We start from the raw sequence: 19,143 nt of genomic DNA, 5'->3' as shown, positions 1-19,143 counted from the left end.
TGTCTCCTGTCTGCTGCTCATGCTCAGAAATAAACCCGATCCAAAAATGGAAAAGTGGAATTGATGAAAACTGCTCGCTTTCCGTTATTTCCGTCTTCCATTAACCAAAATGTAGAAGAGTTGGATCTGTTTTTGCTCCCTTTTTTAAACTGGAAACAGAAGTCCAGCAGTCGGCACTTTTGTTCCAGTGTTGAAGAATGAAGTGGAGACAGAAAATTGAGAAACGGACTGAGACTGCAGTCTGCAATTTCAATGTATGTCTACTGGCAGGAAAGCTGAAAAGTCTTGTCTCTGTTTCGCTGCTTTCACGTTGGAACAGCTAGACAGAAAGCAAAAATATGTGATGTGACCCTTAGTAAGGGATACGTGTGTACACAGGCTGATGGTCGCCCGTATTTGCTTGCTTCAGTGATTATTCAGGTGACTATCAGCCTGTATAAAGTTACCTTAAACACAGGGCAGTAGGAGGCAGAAAGTGACAATACAGACCCCATCTTAATGTTCCCATATATCAAAGAGCATTTAACTGAAAGATCACATGATAGTAAAATGTACAGAAGATCTCACCCATATGATATCACTACTGTGTGTCTACGCTCCTGATGGGTGTTTTAGTTCTTCCTCAAGGGGTATAAGCATACTGCAAGGTAATACGCTGTGATTATCTATTCTCACCATTAGTTGAGATCTATATCTATTCACTGCTTCACTCTTGTTGTGAACTTCTGGTTTGTATTTTGGACCTGCGCAGTGTAGGGCCTTGGCCGCCCTCCTGACTAACATTGCCTGGACTACCTGTGGGTTGTGCTGTGTCCAGTGATATGGCCCCCATGATTGCTGGCCCGGAAGTCTGACCGTGCTGCCAGATCCCCTAGTATGAGCCGTTGATGGCGCATCAGATGTAGCTGATTGGAAAAACTATATATAGGGGTTGGTGTTCTTGTAGTGTACTTATTTTCCCTGAGGAAGAAACAAAAAGCATGTCAGGGAGCGTGGATATATTGGAGTAATATCATTTGGGCAAAGGAGGGGTGTCTTCATCCACTGTTTCTCCAACCATGGGAAAAACATGGAGGAGGAAGAGCAGGAGGAGGAAAAAGAGGAGGACAAGAAGGGGTTACTATAGGTCCAATAGCTGGGGAGAGGGATAAACAACGTTCCTTCCATCCATCACTAACCCAGCTGAAGGAACTCTTAGGCCTGAACCCGAGGGATATGGGCTGTCACCCTTAACCCCTTCCAATCCACTGTCTGACGTCTGAAGACATTATGATCTAAGGCTGTACAGCTCCGATGTTGGAAGATGTCCGGCGGGGTTCTTTTACTGCATATTGCCAGCCTCTCTGCTGTTGGCGCCTATCCAACGTGTCACCTCATGCAGTACTGGCTTTAGCCAGCATATAGCGCCCTTGTATAATGGCAGAAAAAGAGTAAGACCCCTAGGAAAACCAGGATAGAAACTGGATTGGAAAGCGTTAAGTACTTTGAGGCATATGAGTACTTTTATGCTAAAGCGCTTGCAGAAGGACTGTCACATAGCCCACATCAAAACATCAGGTCATTATTGGGTGGCCACCCTCTCCTTGATCCTCGCTACAAGGCCAAAATGAAAATGTCTTTCTGGTAGTGGAGTGGGACAGTTAAGCTGTTAAGCAGCTTGAGCAGTGCATTTCCCCATGGCTAGATCACAATGGATGACAGCTCTGTGGGTCATGATGGACAAGCAGAAAGCTGTCGCAGCAGCACCACCACCGGTGGCAGGGGACGTCTAACAGAGGTGTGGCATAGTTTTTTCAGCTCATTACAGCCTGCAGCAAAACCACATTGTTGGACACACAGTGACTGGCAGCAATTATCCATGATGGTCCATGAGTATGTCAGCTCTTGCATGGATGTACTCAGACATGGTGTTGGCCCCTTTGATTTCTGGGTGTCTAAGCTGGATGAGTGGCAGAGCTTGCACAACATGCTTCAGAGGTGCTTGCTGCCCCACTGCCAGTGTGCCATCAAAAATGGTGCTTCGCACAGCTGGGGGTTATAACCAGCAGACGCCATCAAGGCACACTGTGCCATCAAGGTGCCGGTGCTGGTAGTAGTGGAACTGCTGCTCTCCTTCTCCTGCTTCCCCTCAAATGAAAAATATGTCAATATACAATGAAGAGCTACAGCTCTAATGTTTCCATGAGGAACACACTCTGCCTGCAAGGTGCTATTGCTACTGGTGGTCATATTGGAAATTCTGTTGCCCCCCTTCTCCTGCTTCCGACATGTTTTCTTCTCCTCCTCCCAAAATGAAAATTTTCTGGAGCTCTGTGGCTCTTCCTTGGAGGAGGCCCATGTTTGTCCATTCTCTTCACCTGGCAGAATGTGTCTGTTGCAAACTTTAAGATATTACTTGCTGTCTCCCTTTGCATAATTTTTGGTACCTCTACTGCTTTTCTTTGGAGGAGGAGGAGCAGGCCCGTGCTTGAGTGTTGTCTTCACCTGGCAGAATTTTCCATGTAAAATTTATGACATTGCTATTAAAACAAGCAGCGCATCTGCTGTATTCCTTGGCACAATTTGTGATCTACGAGACCCTATGTGGGCCTCCTTTTATTTCAGTGACACCCCTGTGCTACGAGTGACCCCAACACCACTGTACACTATTTTAACTAATTCTTGGTAGTAGCAGTGTTCCCCAGATGTGTGGCTGCATTGAGAACCTTCTGGAGGGGAAATTAGTCAACCTGATTTCTACTCTCATTGACTTTAATGGGAGTCGGAATCAGCCATCCTGATTCACAATTATTTTCGTGAAATTGGCCCAATGCCGACGCAAACCGATTATTCCACTAATCGCTCATTAATATGCCCAATGATAAGGGTTTATTTGCATAGAAAGATTATAAAACCACTTTTAAAGAGGACCTGTTGGTTCTCCTAACATGTCGGTTTTAGAAGACACTTATATCCCCAATGAAAAAATTCTGGTATGTCTTTCCTTGGAACTTTGCATTTGTGCTGTTCCTCTGTTATTTCTCCTGGAAATGTATGAACTAAAGGCCAATGGCCTGTTACTATTCCCTTTGTCAATAAGGCATGTTGCTTCAAAGTCTGACATTGTCAGCACTGATTAGGCAATGTCAACGTGTGTAGAGCCAACTCCATTGGCAAAGGTAATGGTAACACTGAATTGCCATTTTATTCATACATTTCCAGGAGGAATAACAGAGGAACAACACAATACTAAGGTTTTCAACATGACATTGTAGAATCAATAAATATCATCAAGCTTGACAAAGACCCAACACTAGGCTCGAAACGTAGCGCTTGTTGTAATGGCTGTGGAAGACTAAAACTTTTGGATGTTTTTTGCACCACTGTATGCTGCTGTGAATCCTTTTCTCTATTGGGACGATGGCTCAAGTCCCTTGAAGTGGCTGCTGCGCCAGTGGGTCCTGCCTTATTGGATGATACTGAGTGCTGCTGATAATATGTCTTTTGAGAATCTATGGCCTGACAATAGCTCGGGCCCATTCCAGTGAAAGGCACTGAGATGCAATACCAGACACAGCAACTATGAAATATACGGCGCTGTGCCTAGTATGCAATGACGTGAAAGCGGCGATCACCTGAGTGCTGTGGTCACTTAAAACATCTGATCAGTGGTGATCCTGAGCAGCAGAACACCAATCAGATACTGATGACCTATCATGAGGACAGGCCATCAATAGGTTAGCCATGGAGGACCCTTTTAAAGGCTATGGACACCTTTAGGGCATTTATTTTCTTTAGTGAATGTATGTTTTGAGGTAAAACTAATTTTTGCATGGGCTGTGAAAATTTGCACCATTTGGCTACTGCAACTTCTACATATTATTGTATACAGTAATTGCAGACTGAGTTTCAATAGGAGACCTTCAGTGTGCTGAACTGATGGCTTAGGCTATGTTCACAACTGTATTATAAGGTCCGGACGGACCCCATTTTAGTCAGTGGGGTTCATGCCGTGCCGTTCAGGTACAACATACGGTAGGTCGGATCGGGCACTTTTGTTTTTTTTTATTAACCCTTTTGTGAACTTAGTTTAAGAAAATTAATTTAAACTGATGGTTTACTCAGTCTGCAGCTACTGTATACAGTGATATGCAGAAGCTGCAGAAGCCTAATGGTCACATTTTTTTTTATCGAATCCTATTACAAAAATGATTGTCAGCCCAAATATATCACTTGCATAAAAAAAGGAAAGTGTCAATAACATTAAAGGGACTAAAAAAAAATATCAGGGGAGTTATTGGGTTTCTAGAACACCTTAACGAACGCCCATATGCATTGCGTAAGTTTACGTCCTGGCAGCCTGGTACTTCCCGCAACAGGACGTAAACTTACTTCCTGGAGATAGCGCGGGATCACATATGATCCCGCGCTATCCCGCAGCGGGAGCTGGCTGTCAGTCACAGCCAGCGTCCCGCTGCAACAGCGGGGGGTCATCGGAGATGCGCCCCCCGCTGTTAACCCCTTCCCTGCCGCGATCTAAGTAGATCGCGGCAGGGAAAGAGTTCACAGAGGGAGCGCGGCTCCCTCTGTGTCTCCGGCCGGAACTCGCGATGTCATCGCGAGAGCCCGGCCTGTCAGCATGGCAACAGGATGCCAGACACTAGCGTCCTGTATTGCCTATGCCTATAATCGCTGTACAAGCGATAAGGCATGGCAGAGCAGTAGCTCTGCCATGCCTTATACCAGCGATCATCAGGGCAGTGGTTAAAGTCCCTCAGAGGGACACAAACAGTGTAAAAAAAACAAAGATTAAAAAAAGAATTAAAAAAAATGTAAAAAAAAGAGTTAAAAAAAACATTTTTTAATGCTTTTTCTCAGATTAGCATAAAAAAAGGTTAAAAAAAAAAAAATCCCACATATTTGGTATTGTCGCGTCCGTAACGACGCGTACAATAAGTTGCACATGCTTTTGACTGTGCACGGAAAAAAACGCTAAAAAAAATGCTAAAAAACTGAGGCAAAATGCAAATTTTAACATTTTGCCTCACTAAAAACGCAATAAAAGTGATCAAAAAAGCCGTATGTACCCCAAAATGGTACCAATAAAATCTACAGCTCGTCTTGCAAAAAATAAGCCCTCACAGAGCTCCGTACATCAAAAAATAAAAAAGTTACAGGACTTTGAATGCAGCAATTTAGAAAAAAAAAAAAGATTACCCAGAAAAAGGGTTTTTATTGCAGAAAAGTGGGAAAACCTAAAAAAAATGTAAGAATTTTGGTATCGTTGTAACCGTACCGGTCCGCAGAAAAAATGGAATGTCTCATTTATGCTGCATGAGTACCGCTGTAAAAAAAAAAAAAAAAAATCTATGGCAGAATTGATGCGTTTTCTCTCCCTGCTATCATTAAAAAAAAAAAAAAAGTTTTACAATATAGTCTATGTACCCAAAAGTGGCACCGATAAAAACTACAGTTCGCCACGCAAAAAACAAACTCTCACACGGCCGCGTTGACGGAAAAATAAAAAAGTTATGGCTTTTGATAAACGGAGAAGAAAATCCGCCAAAATTGTTGCGTCCTTAAGCCCAAAATAGGCCATGTCATGAAGGGGTTAAGGGGCCTTATTTTGATGCATGCGCCTTTCTATGCCAGTGCATCAGGAGCCTGGCACAGGTCTCACGTGCCAACTCTTCCGTGCGGTCTGATCACATTTACAGCAGACGGCGGAGGGAAGTCAAAATGGATAATGAACAATAATGGGAACAAAAATGTATTTGTAAAATTTCTTATATGGTTATAAATAATTTATTTTGTCACTTTAACCCCATTATCACAACACAATGCCAAAAACACAAATCCCATCCTGCATTAGTGTCTAATGGAATATTTTAATGAGGAAATTTAATCAAAATCATCCCCGGCTGTAGTCCATAGGTACATGAAAAGAACACAAAATAACATAAAAGGGTTGTGAAGGATCGTAACTCCTGTTCACCTGCTCTAGGAGGTCTTATATCACAGAGCGGGGTCTCGCACTCAGAATCTCCCTCTTATGACCTCTTCTAGCAGACTTTGAGTTGTCTCTGTATTATACGACGGCTATATAGACACAGAGCCGCTGCAGGAAAATCTCTGGTTGGCCGCGGCTTCCTTTGGCATTTAGGTGCTTGCAGGGAGTGTTGGGCGCAGGACCCAGGGCAATCAGCTCTGCACCTCACATGCATTGCCAACCGGCACTGAGGAGAAAACTGGAAGCAGTGTGGATGTTACCTTTTCTTCAGCTCCTGGCGGGCCAGCTAGGGCACTGTGCCTTGTGTGCTGCCCACTAGATGCAGAAGAAACCTCTTGTGTATCACTACCAGGTGTAGTGCGCTGGCACAAGTAGTCATAGTTGTAGTACTAGTGTGGGATACCATTTATTTCCATAGCAGCATTTACTTTTTCAGCAATTTGTACTGCAGAAGCTCTCCTGTAGGATCGGACTAGAGGGCAAGGCAGCATCTGAATGCCCACCTCTCTGCTGCATGTAGTAACTAGTAGAGATGAGCGAGCACGCTCGGTAAGGTGAGTTACTCGAGCGAGCGTCGCTCTTCTCAAGTAACTGCCCTGAGATCTCTCTCTCACCCCCACCGCCCCCCTGAGCATGCTTGGACGAGTAGGCAGTTACTTGAGAAGAGCGACGCTCGCTCGAGTAACTCACCTTACCAAGCATGCTCGCTCATCTGTAGTAACTAGCAATGTTCCTGTTACTAGAGAAGCTGAGTGCCTAATGACAAGCAGTGGATTGCAGACAATAGTTTTTGGTGAAATGAACTTACCACCTCAAGGTTACAGTCTTTTTTGCACTTTCAGGCCTCATTCACACGAGCGTGTGTTTTGTGCACGCATAATGCACTCTTCTAAAAGAACCAATGGGTTCCTATAGAAGCATTCATATGTGCGGAATTTGAAGCACAAAACAGCATGCATGTAAAAGAGATAGAACATCGGTGCGCGTTTTGACGGAGTTTCCATTGACTCCTATGAGAGCAGGAAATAATGGAAATTCCTGCGCAGGGAATAGCTTCCCTGCTGCTTACATCAGGGCATTTAAAAGGTGCTTCTGGCCAGAAGCACCTTTTAAATGTCCCACTGTTAACTTCTTCGTCCCCGCGGGGATGAGGGGATTCCCAGAGGGTTCCGTTAATCCCTGCAGAGAGTCCCCTCATCACTGAACACTGTGACAGCACTGTCACAGTGTTCAGTTATAAGGGGACTGCAGCGGTGATAAAAGAATCCCCTGTCACAGAGGACCGCAATGCTATCCCATTGCTTTCAATTGGGCCACTACTGCTGCCACCCCATTGAATGCAACGGGAGTGGATCGCTATCCCCTGCTGCGGCTGTTACAGGTGCAGCAGGGAATACCTTGGATGTGAAACCCCAGGATTCTGGCAAATCCAGGGGTTTCACCTTGTTGCCACTGGGGCCAGCGGCAGCAGCGCCGGCCTCATTGAAAACATAGGGAGAAGATGCGCTCCTCTGCCACAACTGTGGTACAGGAGCGCGATACTATCCCTTTGCTTTCAATGGGGCCGGCGCTGCTGCTGCGCCATTGAAAGCAATGGGATGAAGGCAACCCCCAAAGTGATGATTTTCGGCAACCCCCACAGTGATGAAGTTAATGGAAGCCATCCGACCTGCAACTCTTCCACAATCATCATTGTGGAAAGGACGCTGTATTGGCGTCATCGCCTAGCGACGGCGCAGCATAATCTGTACTGCGTTGTGAGTTGGCCGGCACATCCGCAGCACAGATTAGAAGACGGCGGACAGGTACGCTAGTGTTGCCGGCTGGGCAAGAGATCGAATTCCACTGCGGGATCCTGCATGCGGAATCCAACCCGGCCGTGCGCAGGCGGCTGAACACTGTGTATTGGTATGCATGATTAGTCTAAGACACGACATCCAACTCTGACTAGACTAACAATAATATTTACGCACAGTATAGTTAGAGAAGCGGTGCGGCCATCTTTGTTTGTCCAGGCCCGTAGCGTCACTTTAAGCTTTTTTTATTAGATATCAATAAAAAACTAAGACTGATTATTAAACCGTCATTCACAGGTTTTGCGTGAATTGTATCCTGGTTTCTTAAGATTGTCGGTACAAAGGATTACTACTGCCCACATCATGTATCGCCCGCAGATGCCTCTGACTTCTCGGTCGCCATGGTTAGGGGGTTATTACCTTTAATGCAGCCGCTTTCTTCACTAGTTGATCTAGCTGCTGACTACTCCGCTGCCCGTTGGCATCGTGCCGCTCGACGCCATTATCTCCACTGTTTTCACAAGTCTTTCTTTCATCCTAGGAAACAACAAATATAACTGCAATGCGCAATTTAAAGTGTAAAGTCATTTTCAGCTTCAGCTTTGAAGGATTAGCTTGCAGCGATATATTCCATCAGAGAGAATTGGATATCATAGCTGTATACAGTATTCATCAGCGGGCAGCAGGAGCACAAACACTGCTGATGATGGACTGTGGATTTATGGAAATAAGCCTTCTTTAGGGCACAGTCAGATGAGCGGTTTTTTTCATGCATTTAGGCACAGGAAACAAATTCGCAAAACACGTGTATAATATTCTTGTGACCAAGCAGCAGATGTGTTTTTAAATTCGCGCTTGTGGTCAGTCACACGATAGCAAAATTCGCACATCTCTATTCCCTGCTGCGGCTATGACAGCTGCAACAGGGGATTCCTTGGATGTGAAACCCCTGGATGCTGTCACATCCAGAGGCTTCACCTTGTTGTCAATGGGGCCGGCGGCAGCAGTGCCAGCTCCATTAAAAACATAGCGAGAAGATGCGCTTCTCTGCCACAGCTGTGACAGCTGGGAGTCATCTCATCACTGAACACTGTGACAGCACTGTTACAGTGTTCAGTGATGATGGGACTCCCCACGGGGATGAAAGAATTCCCTGTGGCCCAGGATGTGGCAGAGAATCACAATGCTATACCACTGCTTTCAATGGGGCCAGCGCTGCTGCCGCCCCATTGTAAGCATTGGGATGAAGGCAACCCCTGCAACAATGATTTTTGAAGGGAAAGTGGAAGGGGATTGAAATATAAGCCATACCCCGAAAATCATCACTAGCTGTAGAAAAGGAAAAAATCCATACATCATCTTAGAAGCGCTGTCAGGTGATCTTTTGCCTTTCTTGCTGACACTTCCCACTTTTTGGATTCCTTGAGATGGCGATTCTTGCCAGTCCTGTCTCAGGGAGTTGTAGAATGGGCCCAGCAAAATGGAGTCAGCATTCCAATGATTCAGAAGTGGTGGCCACATACCAGAGGGGCGATACATTTCTTAATTTGTAACCCAATTATGGTAAACGACCTTGAGTGGGCAACAAAAGCATCACTATTGGAATATATAAAGTGGCCTGTTGATAGGTTTGGTCGCTCTCTAGGTTTTCGTTGCATATAGAGCAGTCGGGATCAATACAATGGTTGTATCCTCGTTTGCAATGGGAGAAAGGTGACGAGTCTGCTAACATATCATCCCTCTGGGAGCTGAAAACATGCGCCACCAATCTCTCTCCTGCTTTGATAGCCGGTCACAATGTATCAATGGATATAAAATGCATCAGCTGGGAGTTTCAGCTCATAGAGGATTGCCTTGCTTGGATAAAATTGGCGCAATCTCTGAGGATTAGCTCTGTATAGGGTTTCGTTTTAAGAACATAAACAAGAAATGATTCCAGTCTTGAGATCTTGAAAATAGCGAAGACTAATAGCGCAGGACGATTTATACCCAACGATTCTCACTCAAAAATCGCTCAAAGCCCTCTTTTGAGCGATAACCATTGTGTCTAAATGCACGGATATTGTGCAGTTTTCGTGCACGAGTCGTTCATCGTTCAATTCTAGTTTTCTTGAATTGAGCGATGAACTCTTATCAGCGGTGTCAGCTGTTATCACAGTCAGCAGCGCTGATAAGATTCTTTCAGCTTGTGTCCCACTGGCAGTTCACAGTGGAACGCTGGCTGTAATCACAGAGAGCAATGCAGCTGTTTGCTTATGCAGAACAGCTGTATTGTTCGCCGAGCGATAGCGGCGGTGTCCTGCTCTGACTGCATAGCTCTTAAGTAGCTACTTTGCTACTACAGACTATGCAAAGATAAGCGCTCAAAACTGTCACTCAAGCTGTCATTTGAGCAACTTTTGAGCGATCATCTGTCAGTGTAAATTGGCTCTCCTAACATGTTGGCTTTAGTAAATACTTGTATTCCCCATGAAATAATTCTGGAAGGTCTTTTTCTTGGAACTCTGCATTGTGTTGGCCCTCTATTATTCCTCCTGGAATTGCGTGAATGAATTGCCAACTGGCTGTACCATTCTAGTCATCAATAGGGCTTGTTCTTTCAAACCTGAGATTGTCAGCACTGACTGGACAATGTCAGACTATGTAGGGCCAACCTCCATTGACAAAGGGAATGGCATCACTCAGTTGTCATTTTATTCGTACATTTCCAGGAGGAATAACAGAGGAATAATATAATACTAAGGTTTTTAAAATGACGTGCCAGAATCATTGAATATCATCAAAGATCCTCAGGATAGGTCATCAAAATCAGATTAGTGAGGTTCTGCCTGGTGGAACCTGTGCCAAGCCTCTTGGCTGCAACACTTGGGTGAGAGCCGCCTCCTCTTCTCAGGCCTGCAACATCATGCTAGTCGGTTACCGGGCCTGAGAACAGCTCAATCCCATTCAAGTGAATGGCACTGATATACAATATCAGACACAGCTGCTATGAAATATACGGTGCTGTGCCTGGTATGCAGTGATGTGGAAGTAGCGCTCACCCAAGCGCTGTGGTCACTTCAAACAGCTGATCAGCAGGGATACCGATTGGCAGACCATCACAGATCTAATATTGATAACCTATCCCGTGGATAGGTCATCAATGTATTCCTCCTGGAAAACTCTTTTTTTACACTCTAAGGACACCTTCAGGGGCATTGTTTAATTAAATTAATGTATTTTGGGCTGAAATTTAAAGGGGTTTGATTAACCCCTTAGTGACTGAGCTCTTTTGCTTTTTTTCCATTTTTGTTTTTCCTCCTCCCTTTTAAAAAATCGTAACTCCTTTATTTATCCATCGACGTCGCTGTATGAGGGCTTGTTTTTGCGGGACGAGTTGTAGTTTTCAATGGTACTATTTATTATACTATATAATGTACAGAAAAACTTAAAAAAAATTCTAAGTGGAGAGAAATGGAAAAAAAATGACATTCCACCATCTTTCGTTGCGTCCTGTTTGTACGACGCACAAACTGCAACAAAAATGACCCGATATTCTATGGGTCAATACGATTACTACGATACCAAACTTGTATAGTTTTTTTTTTTTTGTACGACTTGTATTTTTTTTTAAGATATTTAATTTTTTAAAATTATTTTCTGCGCACAATAATTTTTTATTTTTCTGTCGACATAGTTGTGCGAGGGCTCTTTTTGTGCGGTATGTCCTGTCATTTCCGTTGGTACCATTTTTGCAAACAATTGACTTTTTAAATGCTTTTTATTACATTTTTTTCTTGGAGATAGGGTGACCAAAAAAGTGCATTACTGGCATTCTTATTTTTTTTTTTCGTACCACGTTCACTGTGCGGGTAAAATAATGCATTACTTTGATAGATTGGACTTTTATGGACGCAGCGATACCAAGCACGTATTTTTGGTTTCATTGTTTGATTTTTTTATTGCAAATATGGCAAAAGGGGTTTTCTTTGAACTTTTATTACTTTTTTTTATTTAATAGTTAGTAAAACTTTTTGGTTCTTATTTTTACACTTTCTTTTAGTCCTCCTAGAGGACCACAACCAGCGATGCTTTGATAGCTCCTGCAGTATGACGTAATGCTATAGCTTTTCATGCATACTGCTTTTTGACAGGCAGTCTACCAAGCCACCCCACGGGGATGCACCTGCACGGCTCCCCCGATCTCAACGCGGGGGGTGTACGGGACTCAAATGCTCCTGTCAGAATTGACAGCGGCATTTAAAGGGTTAATAGCCGCGATCGGATGTACGGCTGATCGCAGCTATTGCCAGCGGATGTCAGCTGTAATAAACAGCTGACCCTCGCACTGTATGGAGGGAGATAGCGGCGCTATCTCCCTCCATACACGTCCTGCAACGGCAGGATATAAAAACACTATTGTGCCGTCACTAAGGGGTTAAAAAATTGGCCCCGTTTGGCTTCTGCAGCTTCTACATATTACTGTATATAGTAACTGCAGACTACGTGTCAATAGGAGATGCATTAATGTGCTGAACTGATGGCTTTGGCCATGTTCACATCTGTGTCGGAAGCTCTATTAGGAAATTCGGTGCAGATGGACCAAATTTTGGTCATTGGGGTCCGTCTGATGCAGGTCAGGTTTGGCATCCAGTATGTCAGATCGGCACTAATGTTTTTTTTTCTGTTGTTTAGCTCATACGACAAAGCCAAACAAGAGAAACATTTAACTCTAGCGTGAACGTAGCCTAAGAACATTCATGAGAGGAGAGAGAAGGGCTCAAAACCAAGCTATGAGTCCAGCTTAACTGATGGATCTCCCTGCTGCAACTCTGTCTGCAGCTTCTGTACACAATGATATGCAGAAACTGTAGAAGCCCGACAATGCAACATTTTCAATGAAAATCAAATGATTGACAGCCAGAATAAATGCATTTAAAGAAAAAATAATGCCCCAAAAATGCCCATAGCCTTTAAATGAATAAAGCAAACATATCAGGAGAGCTGTCTGGATTTCTGTAACCCCTTAAATCTCCATGAAGTTGCGTCATGGAGGGTCGGGGTTCGTATGAAGCGGGATCAGGGGTAGATCCTGCTCCATACAATGAGGGTGTTGGCTGTCTTAGACACCTGCAACAGCTGCGCTCAGCATTCTCACTGATCACAGCTGTTAACTCTTTCTGTCAGCGGCATTTGAATGCCCCAATCAGAGTTTGTAGGTCCGAACGGCCCCGTGCAATATGACCAAGGGATGCCGTTTGGTTGTCATGGCTGCCGGGGGTCTTCTAAAAAGCTCTCATGATTGCCATTGCTAACTGCCTGAGGCATGGCTTGATATACTGCCTGTCAGATCATGGTATAATGTAATACTATGGTATTACATTATAATGCAGGAGTGATCAAACCATTGCAAGTTCAAGTCCTCTATGGAGACTAAAAAACAGTGTAAACATTAGTTTAAAAAGTTTTGTTAGTTATTAAAACAATAATATGTAATAAAAGTAAAAAAAAAAAAACTTTTCCCATATTTATGATAAAAAATGAGAATAAAAAAAACAAAAACATAGTTGGCATCGCTGCATCCATAAACATCTAAAGTAATGCATTATTTACTCTACACAGAGAATGTCGTCAGAAAAAAATACACAACCTCAAAATGGCGCTTTTTTTGGTCACCTCGTCTCCAAGAAAAAATGTAATAAAAAGTGTTTAAATGTCGTAAGTACTCCCAAATGGTACCAATAGGAACTGCAGTACGGCCCGCAAAAAAATGAGCCCTCGCACAACTATGTTAACGGAAAAATAAAAAAGTTATGGCTGTCAGAAGATGGCGACAGAAAGTAACTTAATTTTTTTTTACAACGATATTTTTTATTTGCAGTACAGCAAAAAATAAATAAAAATTATATAAATATACATATCGTGTTTCCCTGAAAATAAGACAGTGTTTTATATTAATTTTTGTTCAAAAAGGTTTAACTTTTTTACATGTATAGCTGCCTGGACACTATTTAAATTGACTTTTTTAATTAACTGTTAGCAGGGCTTAATTTTGGAGTAGGGCTTAAATTTCAAGCATCCTCAAAAAGCCTGAAAAATCATTTTGCATCCTCAAAAATTCTGGAAAAATCATGCTATGTCTTATTTTCAGGGAAACAGGGTGTATATATATATACACACACACACACATTATATATATATATATATATATATATATATATATATACACACATATATATACATATACATATATGCACACACACAGCATTGTAATAATCGTACTGACGCATAGTATCAAGTTATTACGTAATTTTTGCTGCAGTGTGTCAGAAAAAGGACCCCCCCACCCCACATTTCACTTCAGTTAGAAATGTTTACATTTTTCAGTCCATTGGTTTCGTATATAACATAGCACCACTGAAAAATATACTCGACCGGCAAACAAACCAACAAGCCCTCAGACAGCTACGTTGATGGATAAATAAAAGAGTTAACATTTTTTTGAAGGTGGGAAGGAAAAGCCGAAAATGCGCATTCTTAAGGGGTTAAGGACTGCCGATCCAGGCCATATTTATGATATGTAACATTGAGAACTCATTTGATGTGCATCCATTTCATTCTACATACGGGTTCAGTGATGTGAAGAGCACGTCTTCTGCACCAACGATCGATAAACCTACCCAAGAAGGCTCCTTCCAATACATGTTGGGATGAAGTGGATCAATTCGAATGGAGAGCAAGCGGAGGCATTTCCCGGCTATATACAAAGCCTTCGCCTTCAGTTCATTACAGCCACTCGCTAACGTCAGCGCATTTATCAGCTGGGACAGAGTAGCTGAGGCCACCGTACGGCCAAGTGTTTGCCACTCCTAAGGGACAAAAAAAAAACACATTACCAAACAAACACTAGTATTACAGCGAAGCTCCACAAAGCAGATCTGTGCCCGCAGTATGCCATCCTATTTACTGGCAGCATTACTGTACAGGTACAGCTCCATTGTACTATTACACCACAAGGCACAAAAAATAATATTGTGCCGCTTGTTTACTAGAACCTTAAACGGGTTGTCCAGATGTGAACTATTGATTGCCTATACTCAGAATAGGCCATCAATAGTAGATTGTTGTCCAGGACGCTTGCCTATGCACTCATACATTGTAGTACAGGAAGCAGACAGCTCCGTACACACTGCAGTGGCCAGATTTGGTATAACAAGCGAGGTTCCCATTCACTTTAATGAGAATCTTGCCTGTTATACCAAACCTGGCCACAGGAGTGTATACGGAGCAGTCTGCTTCGTTAGAGCTCAGTTCAATACACATGTGCTCTGGCCTAGTGTCCAGGGACTCACAGTCATAAATTAGTTGGGAGGTGATCCCCCACCTTATTGTATCCTGACCCCACTCTCACCATTGACCATCCCCAGTCACAGAAGGTATATTCTTTTATTCAGGGGCAGCCCATTTCATTATCAATGTTAAGAGGTCCTGCAGTTGTCACTCTCACTGTCAGACACTGAACCTGAGCGTCGTATTGCCATTAGGGCTCATTCACACCGGCATATTTTCTGTCCCTATTTTTATGAATGGAATACAGACAGTATACAACACCGTTGCTTTGCATTGGTATAGGCACTAGAGATGAGCGAGCATACTCGCTAAGGGCAATTACTCGATCGAGCATTGCCCTTAGCGAGTACCTGCCCGCTCGGAAGAAAAGGTTCGGGCGGCGGCGGGCAGGGAGCGGCGGGGGAGAGTGGGGAGGAACGGAGGGGGGATCCCTCTCCCCCCCCTCCGCTCCCCCTGCTCACTGCCACAACTCACTTGTCACCCGCGCCAAACCTTTTTTTCCGAGCGGGCAGGTACTCGCTAAGGGCAATGCTCGATCGAGTAATTGCCCTTAGCGAATATGCTCGCTCATCTCTTATAGGCACACTTGCATTTTTTTAAACACGTGAAAAAAATGGCAGCATGTTGTATCTTGGTCTCAATCTTCGGACCAAGATCTCCCACTGAAGTCTATGGGAGCACTAAAAACAATGCAGTGAATATGTATGTAACATTCCTATTTCTGGTGTTTTTTGTTCACTTTGCTAGGGAAGCAATATGAAAAAAATGTGACATCAATTTCACCTTGTATTTTTTTCAAACCATTATATCCTCTGGAAGTGTGAAAAAACTGCATTGTGTGAAAACTTTTTTTTCCCCATTCAACTACTGGAGCAAAATGCTTTTTTTTCCCCGCGTGTGAAAAACGCATAAACAACGATACAATTCATACACTTTTAACGCCAAAATGCATTGCATAAACCTGAAAATCAGAGTTTTAGGAGTCCGATTTTCACTGAGCTATATCACAATGACCCTTAGGGCTCACGTACATGGGCGTATTTTTGTCTGTATGTCTTATAGATGTAATGCGAACAGCATAAACCCCATTGATCAGGCCTTTACGCCTACAATCTCCTACTCTATATCTGCCCCGTGTCGCATTGCCTTCCCTGTTGAAGAAGTTTGAGCAATATGGCCATTTATCCAACTTTAAAGTAAGCTTCTCGAAACCTGAAGCCCTAAACATATCACTCCTATCAGCAGAGAAAGCACATTATGGAGCATTTCCCTTTCAGGTGGCAACATGAGGCCATACCATATTTGGGGGTCTTTGTACATGCAGACCAATCCAAATGATTCCCTTATTATCAGGCTCTCTTAGAGCGTATATTGAAAGACCCCTCTTAAAATGCCACTTGAGATCTCTCGTGGTTTGGGTGGATAAATACCCTCAAAATGGACATGTTGCCTAAATATCTACATATATCTCAGGCTGTCCCTATTGTACCACCCAAGTCATTTTTTGATAAGCTATGTTCAGCTTTGATGAAATTTGTATGGGGACTCCTGAGTCCACGGTTGGGAATCTGTAGTCTCTCCTACTCTAAGGCAAGCCGAGTTGGTTTGCCGAACTTCAGATTTTATCATGTAGCCGCAGTTTTAACACATCTACTTTGTTGGCACTTTCACCACACCCATAATCAATGAGTAACCCTAGAACAGGTAGACCGTGGGGCTGGGTTCAGATCCTCTGCCCAAACTATTTATTGAAAGGGTTGCTCAAGTTCTGGGATTCGAAGATACGAATACAAATCCTATCTGGAGAGGATAGCTCCCTCACTCCACTATTTTTCAACCCAGCGTTTCTACCAAGTAAAACCCGGGAATGGTTTTTGGCATGGAGGGTGCAGGAGCACCCATGGGTTCACCATGTCCTCATTGGTTCTTCTGTTAAGTTTTTTCAGGAGCTAAATTTAATGAGCGTGACCTTTCTTGGTTGGAGTATTGCCAATTACGTTCTTTCCTTACCACTCATGGGGATAGAGGCTCTTTGATCTGCCCTCTCTCCCTACAGTTCATTACGATAGTCCCTGATATATGGCTTATTGACTTGAGACCTACAGTACAGGTCCTGCTTTCATGTGGGCCTGGGAACAGGAATTGAGAACTGTGATCTTGCAAAACAACTGGCAAAGGGCATTTATTTTCACTCACAAACTATCTACAGCCTGCGCCACTCAGGAAACAAACCATAAGATCTTCACAAGGTGGTATAGATACACAACACGCCTCCACACTATATTCCCCTCAGGGATGTGTGGAGCTGTGTAACTGCTAGAGGCCCCATGATACCTATTTGGGGGAGTTGTTACATGAAAAAGCCTTTTTGGGACAAAGTGTTTTCCCTATATAATTTAACCTTTTCCAATCCACTGTCTGACCTTTGAAGACATTATGATATAAGGCTGTACAGCTCTGATGTTGGAAGACATCCGTTGGGGTTCTCTTACTGTATATTGCCAGCCTCTCTGCTGTCGGAGCCTATCCAACGTGTCACCTCATGCAGTACTGGCTCTAGCCAGCATATAGCGCTGTTGTATAACGGCAGAAGAAGAGTAAGCCCCCTAGGAAAACCAGGATACAAATTGGATTGGAAAGGGTTAATTAGCCAGAAGAAGGTGAACAATATCCCTCAAACTGCTCTTCTTTCCATTTCACCTGATACAATCTGATCACAGAAGAAAGGCTTGTGTTCATGAAATGTGCAGTAAATACTGATAGAACACATGCGTTAAAAAAACCGCATACGCACCAAAAACTCAATACACTGAAAATGCATACGCCTGTGTGCGTGAGCTGTTACAGTTAGAGGGGTCTCACAGCTGTTACTCTTGTGAAAGTTCTATGGCTTGAACTGAATTTGGGCGTCTTCTTGCTGTCATTGTCATGAAAGTCCTCAATTTATGGTCCTTTTGCTGTCACTGTTATTGGGGTTATGTGGCTGTCAAGAATTAGCCAAACCCCTTATGATTCCTCCATACCCAACTGACCCCCAGGAACTCCTTAATGCCACAATTATTTCTGCCCTTGAAGGGGTTTTCGGGGCACAATATAGAAATTCTGAAAATGCTGAAATCTAGGAGGTCCAGCTAAGTAGCGGCAACCTGCACTTTTTATCTGACGCTCCGGACCCTCTACTTCATCCTGTGCAGCCGTCAATCTTCCGCTGTATCTACATGCATCACTTCCGCAGTAAACACATCAATAGACTGTTACCTACAACTTCGGACATGCATAGAGGTTGTCTCCCGGCCAGCCCTGTAGCTCCGCCCACAGCTCACAGGTCCTACAACTTACAGGCACCAACCTCCCTCTCACTTAGAGTGCCAGAGAAAGCTGCTCAAGCCGACAGACAGGAGCTTTCCGCATTCTGAACTGCAATACAGCACAGTACTTCCATTCCTGTGCTCCCATCATGCACTGCTCACAGGATGTTTGAGGCAACAGACAGGGAAGGAAGTACCAAATGCAGACAAGAGATCAGAGGAAGTGGAGATATTTTTGGGGTGGAGAGTCACGTGAAATAGAAAGAAAATGAAGAAAGTAGCTAGACCGGGTGCAGTGACCCCATTACACAATGACTTACTATGATGATGTACATTAGATTCTAAAATGTTACTCTGTGCCCGGAATACCCCTTTAATGACAGATACAGAGATTTTCCTCTTGATGCTATTTTTTGTGAGATAGTGCTTTTTTATGTTTTATACATATTCCATCTTGTCCATTAGTGGGTCAGAAGGGACTCTTGGGACGTTATGTCAGTTAGAAAAAGAATAAAATATTTCCGCTAGAGCGGTTATAGAAGCCCTGACAGTGCGGCGGTTCTGTCTACTTTACTGAGTATCTGTCAGTCTCTGGTAGCCAGGCAGACATGTCCGACTCTGTGCAGCCAATATGCTGTAGAGCCGATAGCATCCTTCGCAGCCGTTGTTAGAACACACGTGGCTTGTCATTAAAGAGTCGAAAAGTAAAAAAAAAAATACT

General features: G+C 43.6%; 1 protein-coding gene across 1 annotated transcript in view; it reads right to left on the bottom strand.

The window, feature by feature from the left end:
* The window catches only part of CFAP46 (cilia and flagella associated protein 46), a 253,776-nt gene that overhangs the window by 72,133 nt on the left and 162,500 nt on the right, over positions 1 to 19,143 (bottom strand). The window contains exons 41-42 of the mRNA XM_066601014.1: positions 14,445 to 14,633; positions 8,206 to 8,322 (exon numbers count right to left, since the gene is read on the bottom strand). Of these exons, the coding sequence (XP_066457111.1) occupies positions 8,206 to 8,322; positions 14,445 to 14,633 (306 nt within the window). The remainder of the gene's footprint in view (positions 1 to 8,205; positions 8,323 to 14,444; positions 14,634 to 19,143) is intronic.

This window comes from Eleutherodactylus coqui, chromosome 4, assembly GCF_035609145.1.
Source record: "Eleutherodactylus coqui strain aEleCoq1 chromosome 4, aEleCoq1.hap1, whole genome shotgun sequence".
Lineage (NCBI taxonomy): Eukaryota > Metazoa > Chordata > Amphibia > Anura > Eleutherodactylidae > Eleutherodactylus > Eleutherodactylus coqui.
Note: the sequence above shows the minus strand (reverse complement) of the source record. Positions and strands in the feature narration are given on the sequence as shown.